The sequence below is a fragment of the Cystoisospora suis genome, assembly GCF_002600585.1.
Source record: "Cystoisospora suis strain Wien I chromosome Unknown contig_356, whole genome shotgun sequence".
Lineage (NCBI taxonomy): Eukaryota > Apicomplexa > Conoidasida > Eucoccidiorida > Sarcocystidae > Cystoisospora > Cystoisospora suis.
In genome coordinates this window covers 51,123-62,168 of record NW_027153157.1, presented here as the reverse complement: position 1 = coordinate 62,168, position 11,046 = coordinate 51,123, and the positions used below count along the sequence as shown (strand labels likewise).

General features: G+C 55.4%; 2 protein-coding genes across 2 annotated transcripts in view; both read right to left on the bottom strand.

Annotated features, from left to right (window-relative positions):
• Nucleotides 1-3,073: 3,073 nt before the first annotated feature.
• CSUI_000898 (uncharacterized protein) lies at nt 3,074-3,295 on the bottom strand (the record flags this gene model as incomplete). Its single annotated transcript, XM_068061105.1, has 1 exon — nt 3,074-3,295. The coding sequence occupies one exon, from the start codon at nt 3,293-3,295 to the stop codon at nt 3,074-3,076; it is 222 nt and encodes a 73-aa protein (XP_067926921.1).
• Nucleotides 3,296-5,734: 2,439 nt separating this feature from the next.
• The window catches only part of CSUI_000897 (uncharacterized protein), a 5,717-nt gene continuing 405 nt past the window's right edge, over nt 5,735-11,046 (bottom strand). Inside the window, exons 1-8 of the mRNA XM_068061104.1 lie at nt 10,430-11,046; nt 9,820-9,977; nt 9,296-9,624; nt 8,619-9,113; nt 8,056-8,328; nt 7,438-7,597; nt 6,844-7,059; nt 5,735-6,546 (exon numbers count right to left, since the gene is read on the bottom strand). The exon at nt 10,430-11,046 is cut by the window's right edge and continues 405 nt beyond it. Coding sequence (XP_067926920.1) covers nt 6,419-6,546; nt 6,844-7,059; nt 7,438-7,597; nt 8,056-8,328; nt 8,619-9,113; nt 9,296-9,624; nt 9,820-9,977; nt 10,430-10,659 — 1,989 coding nt within the window. The 5' untranslated portion in view covers nt 10,660-11,046 and the 3' untranslated portion in view covers nt 5,735-6,418. The remainder of the gene's footprint in view (nt 6,547-6,843; nt 7,060-7,437; nt 7,598-8,055; nt 8,329-8,618; nt 9,114-9,295; nt 9,625-9,819; nt 9,978-10,429) is intronic.

Genomic DNA, 11,046 nt, shown 5'->3' with positions numbered 1-11,046 from the left:
TCCAGGTCACCGCGCACACACCGTAGCGTACTAACTGGAGTTTGCAGGCTGTCACAGAGACACTGGAAGACAACGCGAAAAAACTGCGGCAGCCTCTCGACCCCATCGTCACAGAACCCCGACCCGGGACGTCAGATTTCCGTCCTTCTTGGTTGTTGCTCATTGACTGTACAACGCGCGAATATGGTGGCTCCAACGAAAAGAAGCGACCGGCAGGCTCGCAACACTCGTTGTGCTGACGTCACGTCTACTGAACAACGATTTCTTGACTAGCACGCGGCGTCGAGAGACTGAGTCGGACAAACACATAGAAAAGAGACATCTACTGGGCACTGCGAGGATCGAACTCGCGACCTTGGGATTATGAGACCCACGCGCTACCGACTGCGCCAAACGCCCTGATCATGGGGTAGCTCGCGTTATTGCAGCTTAGGAGCCTCACAGCACTCTCTGGTACGGGTCTTCCAGACAGTATCGCGCCGCATTGGACAAAAGTGGGACAAGCTTCAGCCTCATCTACTGCTGATTGCTGAACCAGCGCGTGCTGCACGCTCGTTGTTGCATGAACAGCACAGACCGTGCACGTGCGCACCTTTGAGGTGTTCCTTGCTGGCACACAAGCACAAGCGGAAGAGGGGGAAGGCGTGACGCGGTACAGACACTACTGCATATCGTCCACGAGCTCTCCTACTGCAGAGCGACACTCCGGCATTCACCTAGCCAAAGCTGCGGCCAGCACGGTGGAAGAGGCATGTGAGGGCTCTCAAGTGTCCAGAAGTGCTCCCTCTCTCCCTGATATCCCAGACCCGGAGGAGACGATACCTTGAGGGCTGACTGATGCACCCCCACGAGTCCAACAAGAAGCAGTGCTGTAGTACTGGATCCGAAGACCGCGTTGGTCGCAACCTCGGGGACCTCGAGATAAACGTGACGAACGAGACTCTCAATGGGAGGAACGAAAAAGCCTCAGGAGATGAACCAGAGTGTGGACTCCTGCGGCTTGCTGCTGCCCCAGCAGGGATCTGCTTACGTAGCACTTGTCTGCACTGAGTCTTATGTGCTGTCCGTGCAACCGGGGTTGCGGACAGAGCTAAAACCTGGAATGGCTACGCACACCAGTCACACTCTTGCCTCAACAGTGTGTCACACGGCGCGTTGATTCCGTGCGGTCCATGTGCGTTCTGCCAGGAGTCTTTGTCGGGACACAGCGAGATACCACGTACGGGCCCGACAAACCTCCTCGACTGTTGACCCCTCTAATTCCTGCTCTCAACTGCACAGGCGGTGCGTAGGAGGGCTCCTGGGGCACGTAAGCGAGCACTCTGAGGCTCCGACGCCGCCGCATTCCGCCACAGCAGGCCGAGGTTTCCCGAAAAACCCAGCGCCGCGCAGGATCCCAGCATACCCGTGTACGTGGTGGAGGCCAGCGAACTGAACACTTGTGAATCTCCTACAACCATGCTCCCGGACTGAGTGCGGCATTTCAGGTTTGTCACCTTGCGGCACCGGTGCCGCCGAGAACTTTCCCCTCCAGTATCAAACAAGTTGTGAGTCGGAGTGTGCGAGCGCGGCGAGGGTACTAGCAGACAAACCCTGCCGCCATTGCAGTACCTGCAGTGCTCTTGCCGTCGACAGCACAGCACTGGGAACGTGTTGGTATGACTTCTTAGCAAAGCCGGCCTGGTTGTGAGCTTCAACACTATTGTCTCCGCGTAGCGAAGCACACGCTAACCGAAGGCCAGCTGTTGGAGCTGTGTACGCATACCCAAGCTACAGTGTGTACTGGCGCTGGCTGCCGAGATCATCGCCAATTACGGCGGGCGACAGCGCCACACGTGTCTATCTGCGGTCCCATGAAAAGCGTCCAGAACACTTTTTACACAGGTTATGGCAGCCGGCGGCAACAGCACATGCGTGACACATCATGCCGCCCATGACGTCCTAAGGTGGGTACGTGGGGCAGCGCAGCTGAACCGCTCTACCACAACAATTTCATTAACCCCGCGATGATCTGTTATATAACAAAGCCAAAAAAGCGCTAAGCAGCAATTAACCAGCACGTCGCCACTGGCGCGTGTCCTCCATCTTCGGTGGTTGCGGCCGGTAAGAAGAATCATTCGGGCTGGAGACACGGTAGAGCGCAGACACAAATTAGAGCGCCGCGCGCGCCCTCCTCTCCATGAGGAAAATCGGTCCGCAACACCAGGAACGCCTCTCAGGTGTTTTTCGGAGTCCACTCCAGGGACGGAGCTTGTACCACTCTTGATCGTTTTGGGAGAAGCGTTCACCCCGCCCAGTAAAGGGTGATTCTTTGCGTTGCGCTAAATCGCTTTGAATTCGAAGAAGAGAGGACCTCCCAGACACTAGTCCAAGAACGCCTCTCTTCTCCCTTCACACTTGAAGGGCCAGAAGAAGGCAGTTAACAGGAGAGAGGTCGCGTCTCGCACAGCAAGTCTACCCGCTACCAGCCGGACCCGTTAGAAACGTCGGTGTGGGGAGGAACACGGCAGTGCAGAAAACACTGAAGCTTGAAAGCCGGGGAACTAGGCGTACACGGAAACTCTGCGGTTGACCATCATCACGGAATATTCCCGCGTCCAACCCACTGTATTGCCTGCGCGCCTTGGTGCACCAGAAGAACTGAACAGCACGTAGTTTTTGTTTGTCTGGTGGCAGCCCACAGACGCGATGGAACGGGAGCAATTCCCCTAGAAAGTTTTGCCTGTCATCGAGAAGAAGCATTCCCTCATGCTTACTCGGCCACAAGCTCATAAAAGACCGCGGGACTTATCCCAACGTCTCACGACACAAGCCTTGAATGGTTCTTTGTGAGGACACAGAAGCCTTGAAATATGCGCCATACACGGCGCCATTTTCGGAGCCCGGGTAGTACCGGACACACGAGGTTAGGCAGCTATGCAAGGGAAAGACGCTCGAGACTTAGACGGTGCGCTCGGTCACGGCAGCCGCAGACGACGCTGCATTCTCCCGCCCTCGGTTGACCGCGGTGTGAATCCGTTTCTCCTGAAACACGAAGAAAACAGACTTCATTCCTGTTGTTGCTGCGCTTAGACTAAGTCCCCTTCTTGCCTCCAAAAAGGCCCGAGCGGTTGTCGTCGAGTCCTTCTCTGTCATGCACATACTCTAGCTTTTTACTGCAGGTGCCTTCAAACAGTTTCACTTCTTCTTTGCACTGACTTATGTCGCCGTCATGTTGAGCGAGACAGTCCTGTAAAGGACGCATGCGGCATATTATGGGCGTCTTCTTTACCGAAGAAGGATTTGCAGACATCATGGTGTCGAATTGGCAATGCAAAGAGAAAGTTAGAAAGTGTCAAGTTCGGGTGAAAGGGCAGAGTCGTGGACGGACTGTGACAAGAAGTAGAGAAGTGTCCCTTCGAGAGCGGGTGCGCTCCCAATGCACGGCACGAACGCACACACCGACGTTGAAGAGTGATTGATGGCAGTGATGGAACGCGGGTAGTGCAGTGACAAGACAACACCCTCATGCCCTAACACTCCGAAGACGTTTCCCTTCATCGGCGTGAGCAGTCACTTAATGCAAAGTGGCGACCTAGAACGAGATGAGCGGTAGCATACTTGAAGATGGCGACACATTCAGTCGCTTGTCACTACATGACAGCAGGCAATCACCAAGCACCAGAGTAACCCGGCTGCCTCGGTGCCACGGCTCACGATGCTTCGGCAAACTATACATTAGTTATCAAGGTGGAAGACGAAGCACTGAACGGGGACTCTACTGAGAACTAACCGCAGCGGTGAAAGAACTGCATGCATGCGAGCAGGGAGAGCGATTGTGTTCGTCCGTTATTGAGGGGAGATGCAGTCCGAGACAGCGCGCCGGGAGAAAACCCGGCAATACTCTGCTAACGAGCGACCGCCGGCTGCTTCCCGCCGAGGCCTGGCCCGGTAGCATGGCGCTAGATTTGGTTTCGCTGCGTACGGTTGCACAGTCTACACAGCGAGTTTGGTGGACGAGTGCGGGACCGTGGAGTATGCGTCTGGCGGTCCAGGTCCAGCCTCTCAACATTTGCAACATTGCGCATAGGTAAGTCCTGCGCACCAGAGCACAGCGGGAAATTCTAGGGCTCCGGAAACCTCCACCGTACAAGGGCGCCGTACTCACTGCATAGCGTATGTGGGGCCACCTGTATCCGAAGGACTGAATATGCTTGTCGTAGCAGCGTCGCTCCCCAGGTGTGCAAGTTGGTCGGCTAGGTGGCTATTTCGCGCGCACAGAAAACAAGCCCTCGTGTGAGACACAGGGAGCAGTGTTATATGCAAGCAGCCGGTCCTAAGGAGGCGGTCAGACGAGCTCAGCTGCCTATAATGTCTTTGATAGGGGCTTTTACAGCAGCGGACAAGTTCGCTCGTTACCTGTGGCTTCGTCGAAGTCGGGTCGACACGCACCCCGCCCGGAATCGATTCACGAGAGGTGTACTAGTTCACTTACATGGTCAGTCGCGAAATACACGCTGGGGCAGCTAAGAGCTGGGGCCGCAATGCAGAACCTAGACCCATGGGCGAAGGTGGAAATACCGGAGTGCTTGGAAAATCTTGGATGCCATGGGGAAGGCTTCGTATCTTGAGGTAGGCAGCTTGTTGAAGACATTACTCACTACGAGCGTCTGGTGACAAACGAAGCAGAGGAACTCACCGCGGGCTTATATGTAAGAGAGGGGGTTTGGAATGGGATCCGCAGCTGACCGGCGTAGGGGTACAAATAGCGGAACTGACAACCGAGCCGTCGGCCACACCAGCAGAGTCAGCCGGAATCTTTCTCGACGATTCGGTGAGCGTGTGTTTGGCGTAACCTGAGCGACAGGAGCGACTGCACGGGCTCGTTTTCCAATCGAGGGATGGGGCGCGATGTGTCAGAAGCTGAGCACTACGACTGTCTTCTGCTTAGCATGGTAGGAGAGACTGCCAGGCTAAGGGAACACCTCAAACCGCAGAGCATTCGCCCCGTTCTAGTACTTTAAGAAGTGATGCAATCTGGAGGGGATTACTTTCTATCCTCGATTTCCTGCTTACCATAGGAATCTACCTTCGCACACCAGAGCTTAGCTTAAGCTACTTTATGTGCCTAGGAAATATTCCTTTGATCCGAGTTGATCGCTTCGCAACAGCTCGGCGACGCCTAGCACACTGAATGAGCCAGCACGAGCATGGAAGCCAAAGTATCTGCGACCTGTGAGCATCACGTGTATAGCCTGACGTCCGGGAACTCCAGTGGTCAGCGGAACAGAACTCCGCAGGCTTTCAGCGGGGGAGTGTTTTCATGCCGGCAATGGTCCCGCTTATCTTCACTGACTTGAGCTCAAAGCACCCGTACAGGACGGTTCTCAATTCTGAGAGCTGCACCGTGACTTCATTGTTCCCCAGCAGGACAGCGTTTCATCCGGAAGCTGCTACTGGAAAAGTCATTAGAGCGCTTCTCTCTGTACCGACCATAAAGTCAGCGCAGCGAGAGGGATCACTATCTTCCAACAATACAATTCTCTCCCAAAGCCTGCCCCGTACACAGCTTGAGTCAGCCGCATGCCAGGGAGGTCTGCCACGAAGGCCATGCGGTCCTGACAGTCGCCTCGCTCCGGACTACAGCGACGGGCACGTGATAAACAGCGCTGTGGTGGGCGCGATCTCTTGTGGGCTGGCTTTGGACGTGGAAACCACGACCGCAAAAAGTTGCCGCGCGAAGCGGATGCCTATGTCCCACGAAAGCGTCATGTGAACACGAATCACTACGGGTGCATCTGATAACCACACAGCGCCACAGCACACGTCAAGGTTATACCGCCGCCGTCGTGTCTGCACTATGCACAGGAATTGATCGCCATCTGAAGTGCCTGCAGCTCGCTTGCCCCCGAAGAGTGCGTGCATGTGAGACCACCGACGGAAGCACTTCAGCGAACACAGGCATTGCGCCTATACAGTAATGGTTTGGTCCCTCCGATGCCCACCGTGCAACACTTCTGTAGACATCGGCGTAGTGTCACGCAATCCACGATTGCTCTGCCGCGTCCAGGCGCCCACAACGACGACATGGAGAATACTAACTTATTCACTCAGCTCTTGGGTGACGAGGCAAAGTAATTACAGACAGCGCAGAATCGCGTAAGCCACAAAAGGACAAGTACTAAAAAACTTCCCCTTAAAGGGCACCCCACCAAGAATGCAGGTTGGACAGAACTCCGTTGCTTTTTTAGAGCGGGTACGCACGAGCGGATTCTAGTGCTTGGCGCGAAGCCTCACCAGCTGATGCGCCGACAAAAATTCTTTCTCTGTGAGCATCAGCTGATGCGCCGACAAAAACTCTTTCTTGCTCTGTAAGCATCAGTCGTCGCTGGTCCCGCTTCTTCCGACCTGTCCTCCAATTTCTCTCGCTTCCTGCCGCTCACGCAATCGGTTGCAACTCAATTTTGTCCGCCTCGTCTCGTAATACTTTCGCTTGCTTTCGGTTTACCTGGGGCGTGCCCAAGCTTGAGAATGGAAACGGGACGACGGTCTCCGGCAACGGGAAACCTGCGGCATCACAAAGGACGCAAGAGCTGCCATCTTCTACCTTTACATTGGGACAGCATCCAGGCCGGCCAACGTCAGCCGCTGTACACAGACTCGCGGACCGGTATAGTTGATCAGAAGGCTACACAGCAATGTACGAATGCGATGGCGATAGCTCGACCCATGTCAAACTTCAGTCGCGCTCACTCGCTGTCTCCCCCGCGTTTCCCCACAGTCGTACATCCCGGAGCAAAACCCGTTTCCAGTGGTCTCGCCGCAGCGCGCATGAGGTGTGCCCGTATGGCGTATGCAACGCACCTGCTCCAGTTACGGCGGCTGTCGCCGCTTGGAGGCTTCCTGTTGCCGCGTACTGCTTAAGCAGTTGATCTTTGAACTGTTGCTGAAGACCTGAATACCACGCGATGCCGCTGTCGTCAGTAGTTTGGGTGCTGTTGCTGCTGAGCTGGTAGACGAGGGACTTAGTCGCGTCGGCCCGAGCTTGAGAAGGGCGCCTGATTTCCATTTTCGGTGGCTCTGCGAACAGTACAACGATGAGTGTTGAGCAAGCCACAGACCGGTGACGACCACTGTCCGCGGGACTGGTCCTTTACTCACGGCTGCTTGCGAAAAAAACCGCATGTGTCCCGCATAGTGGAGTCAAGTTCTCGTGCTGAACGCTGTGTGCTGTTCAGTCAGCTCTCCTGCTGCGCGACCTTGGCGTTCCCAGGCATGTGGGACAGCGGTCGGAATGCAAAGGTTTTGCGTAAAATGGAGAACAGCATCTCCGCTAAGGATGCTGCATCTACACGTCAGTAGCTGTCAAGTTGTAGGTGTCCATTCAGCCGACACCTCCCGCTGCCACAACCCCCCCGTCGTACGAAGTTGGCCGCGATACGTATGGGGAGTACTCACCGGAAATGCAGGGAAGGACGATGCCGGGAGCCTGGACGAGGCGACTAACGTCGTCCTCCTCGTCCCTGGGGGGCACTACGACGAGAGACTCTTTGATTATTGTCGGCGGCGCAATGCCCGGTGCGCGCGTTGCCTCTGGTGCATCTTGAGCATAGATAACCTGCGCGCATCAGTAAAGCCGTCCGATCAAATGCTGTTGGCAACAGGAGCAGCGCCACTTGAAAGCGAGGACAGAGGCTTGTCCACAGACTCAAGGAGCCTGGGTCCAGCTAGAGGAACACTGCCAACTTTGAAATGGCACCAATATAATGCACGCTCTTAGGTGATTACTTAGTGGTGTGCATCTTGAGAGAGGACTTCTTCTAGATGGATGGGGGCTTCGGATTTTTTTGTTCTACGGCTAGAAAAGTTTCGGGAGTGGTCGGTAAGACTTTTGGCTGTCAAAAGCGTTCTTGCCATCATCGCATCTGTAGCACGCCCGTGGGGATTGTGTTGGCTTCTACGGTAGCGTTCAATTTGGAAAGATATTCTCTGTCATTTGCTATCTACACAGGCTTGCTGTCTGTTCACGAAGCGATTTTGTTTTGTTGTTGGTAGCTGGCACGAGCCGCTCCTCACCTCTTCTTCCTCACGCTGTTGCTGTCTCCTCTCCATCTCCTCCAGCGCCCTGTGCCGGTCGAGAAGCAACTGCTTGGGATCCTGAGACAGGAGCTGGCAGTCTTGTCGCTGCCTTTGTTCACTTGCTTCTGTTTGCAGTTCCTCACACTCAGGGGAGAAGACGGGCACAAAATTCCCCTCCTCCTGTCCCTCTTCAATAGTGTACTTCTTCAGGCGGATCGTCTCCACGCTCGTCTGGTCATCAACAGCTCGGATCCTTGGCTCAGAGACCGCCTGCGTATTGAGAAGAAAGAGAGAAGTTCTGAGAACACGAAGAATAAGTGATTCAGAACTTGCCTAGGATACACCCAGCAGAGTCTGGAGTACTACGCCCGAGATGTTGTCTCAATTGAGTGAGGCCCAGAACCCATTGAACTGTGAACGACGCGGGCGTAGCGGACTCCAATGCATCTCATTCGCGTGTGTGATTCCAATCCGCCAACCTACGGCCAGCTGCAGGAATGTGCCGAACACGCCGACGTCCCAGCCTGCGTAATCTGCTTCCCGAAGACGGCATCACTTACGCATGCAAGCGGCACGGTATTTGGCGCAGCTCCTTTCCCCTGTGCAAGTTGTAGAACTTCCTCGATAGCAGGCACCTGTTCGGCGCCACGCATTGTTGGATGAATCGGCACTTTCGGCTGCGGCCCCGTGTTGCTCTTGGTGTGGATAGGAGGCGGCACGTTATTCTTCCTGAACTTGAGAAGCTCAAAAAGACTGCCTCGCTTTCGGTCAGATTCGCCCTGCGATCCCGAAGGCAGAGGCGCTCTCGTCGCTGAGGTTACAGAAGCGTTCAGGCTCCTAGTACCCAGCTGCGCGAGACTCATACTGCTTTGTGGTCCCGGAACAGTCCCTATAGTCAAAGCCGAAGCCAAGCCGGTTTGTTGGTTCAGCATCATTGTCATTGCATGCTGGTGAGACGCCGCTGTCAGAGCGCGCTCGGAAGGGCCCTTCGTTGGGGTGCACACCGCCTTGATGACACGACAGTCCGACCGAGGGAACTTCTTGATGCGGCCGTTCTGATGACACGGACAACAAGGATGTAAATTACGAGGTCGGAAAGGCAATGAACTCAGAAGAGGAACAGGGACACACTTCAAGGTCTCTGCACCTGCGCGATTCAGTCTGTGTTATTAGTGAGGACGAGGGCCCGGCTGTGCATCCGCCTCCAAGTCGTGACAGTCATGCGCAAACTGCTTACCCTCAGGCGAACCACGAACGATGCTCCTTCATCCTCCGTCCGGAGAACCTCCCCTTCGCCGTTCGAGGGCGTATGGCGGACAAAGAGCTGGTTGTGAAAGGCCGTGAACATTGAGCCGGATTCGGTGGGGGGCCCGGCGAGGCGAGACAAGATCGGTCGGCCCGCGAAGCTGTTGCAACGTTGAACTCCATGCCGGCCTGCCGTTTCAGCTGTGAGACCGAAAAAATTGCAATGAAGATAGCTGACAGGCATCGATACTCGCCGCCAGTCGAGACGACGAGCTAAAGGGGGTGCATCTCGAGCTAGAGCCCTACTAGTGGAGTCCAGCACTGAACGAGAGAGAGAGTCACGCAAACGGCTGCAGTTCTTGTCTCACGAAACAATTACAGAGAAAGGCATAACTGTACTGAGCTGCAGTAACAGACGCTCTCGTCGGCTACACGTACTCGGCTATGCCATGCAGGAGCTGTGCCTAAAGGTATACTTCCGTGTGTCGCCTGCCATCCGGTGAATCTGGGCCTCACCAGGCGGGGCGGCGTAGTTGGGAGACTCGTTGGTCGGAACGGGGCCAAGAAACATGCTGAGCGGAGGAGCTTCGGTGCCGACAGGGAGCTTGATGCGAGGAAGAGGTCCATTCAAAGGAGGCGAAAAGAGAGGAGGTGTAGACAGACCTCGCCTGCTGCTGAAAAAAAACGGTTCAGACAAGGGTTCTTGTTGCAGAGTGCACCTCGGTCACCGGACATTGTGGTGATCCATCCCAACGCGAGATGAAGACGACACGTCACCGCGTGTCACTGGGAAAAAAAGTGCCTGGTATCTGCGCAACTAAGAGGCCACTCAGTGAATGCAAACAGTCGCAAATATACGCATGGTTCACTTCGCTCTACACCGGAGGCTCAGGCGCTGTTTGGCACGCCTGCCCCCGGAGCATGTCTACAGTTTTGATGGGAACCCTAGACTGGCAACCTACGTTTCGAAGATAACTCAGAAAGAATTGAGCTTCATGCTCACTTCCGTCTCGGAAAGCCCGATCCCCTGCGGTTTCTGAGACACGGGGGTGAGCATTTCCATTTCTCACGCACCACGAAGTTACCACTAAATTGTACATACAGCGTCCGGTCGCTGGGGACACACCTTCGTCGAGTCCCCGGGGCGTAGGCGTGCCTGACTTCGAAGTCCGGCTGGGTCCCTACAGGGGAATAAGAGGGATCAAGAAGCTGCGCGTACGGACTCGCGGACCCAACAATCGGCAGTTGTGCCCACTGTTGCGGAGTAAGGGGCTCGTTGGCATAGCCGGAGAACTGCCAGTATGGCAGAGGAATGACGGGACGGTCTGTCGGCCATACAACGCATCCGTTTTCCATCTTAAGCTCAATTAGTTTTCCACGTCGGAGTCCTGAAGCGCCGTTTTGCTCTTGCTGCTCTGTCGGCTCCTCCTCGGCCCCGCATTGTTGGTCGGTCACTACGTCCTGCTGCTGTGTTTCCGAAAAGTCCAACTCCGAGCGGCCGCTCTTGGCTCGGGAAGAACTCAAACGAGAATCTGCCTCTTCCGAGCTTTTGCGGCTCCTAGTTGCGTCGGTCTCGTCTTTTTCAGAGTTGGCTGCTGAGGAGTGGCGGGAAGAAATCGCCTCGCTCGAATCGCGACAAGGTAGCTCCGCAGAGGAATGCCGCGAAGTGACCTTGTCGCTAGAAGTTCCTCGCTCCGAAACCGCGGATGAGCATCCTTCGCTACAGCTGCTAGCATCCGTCGA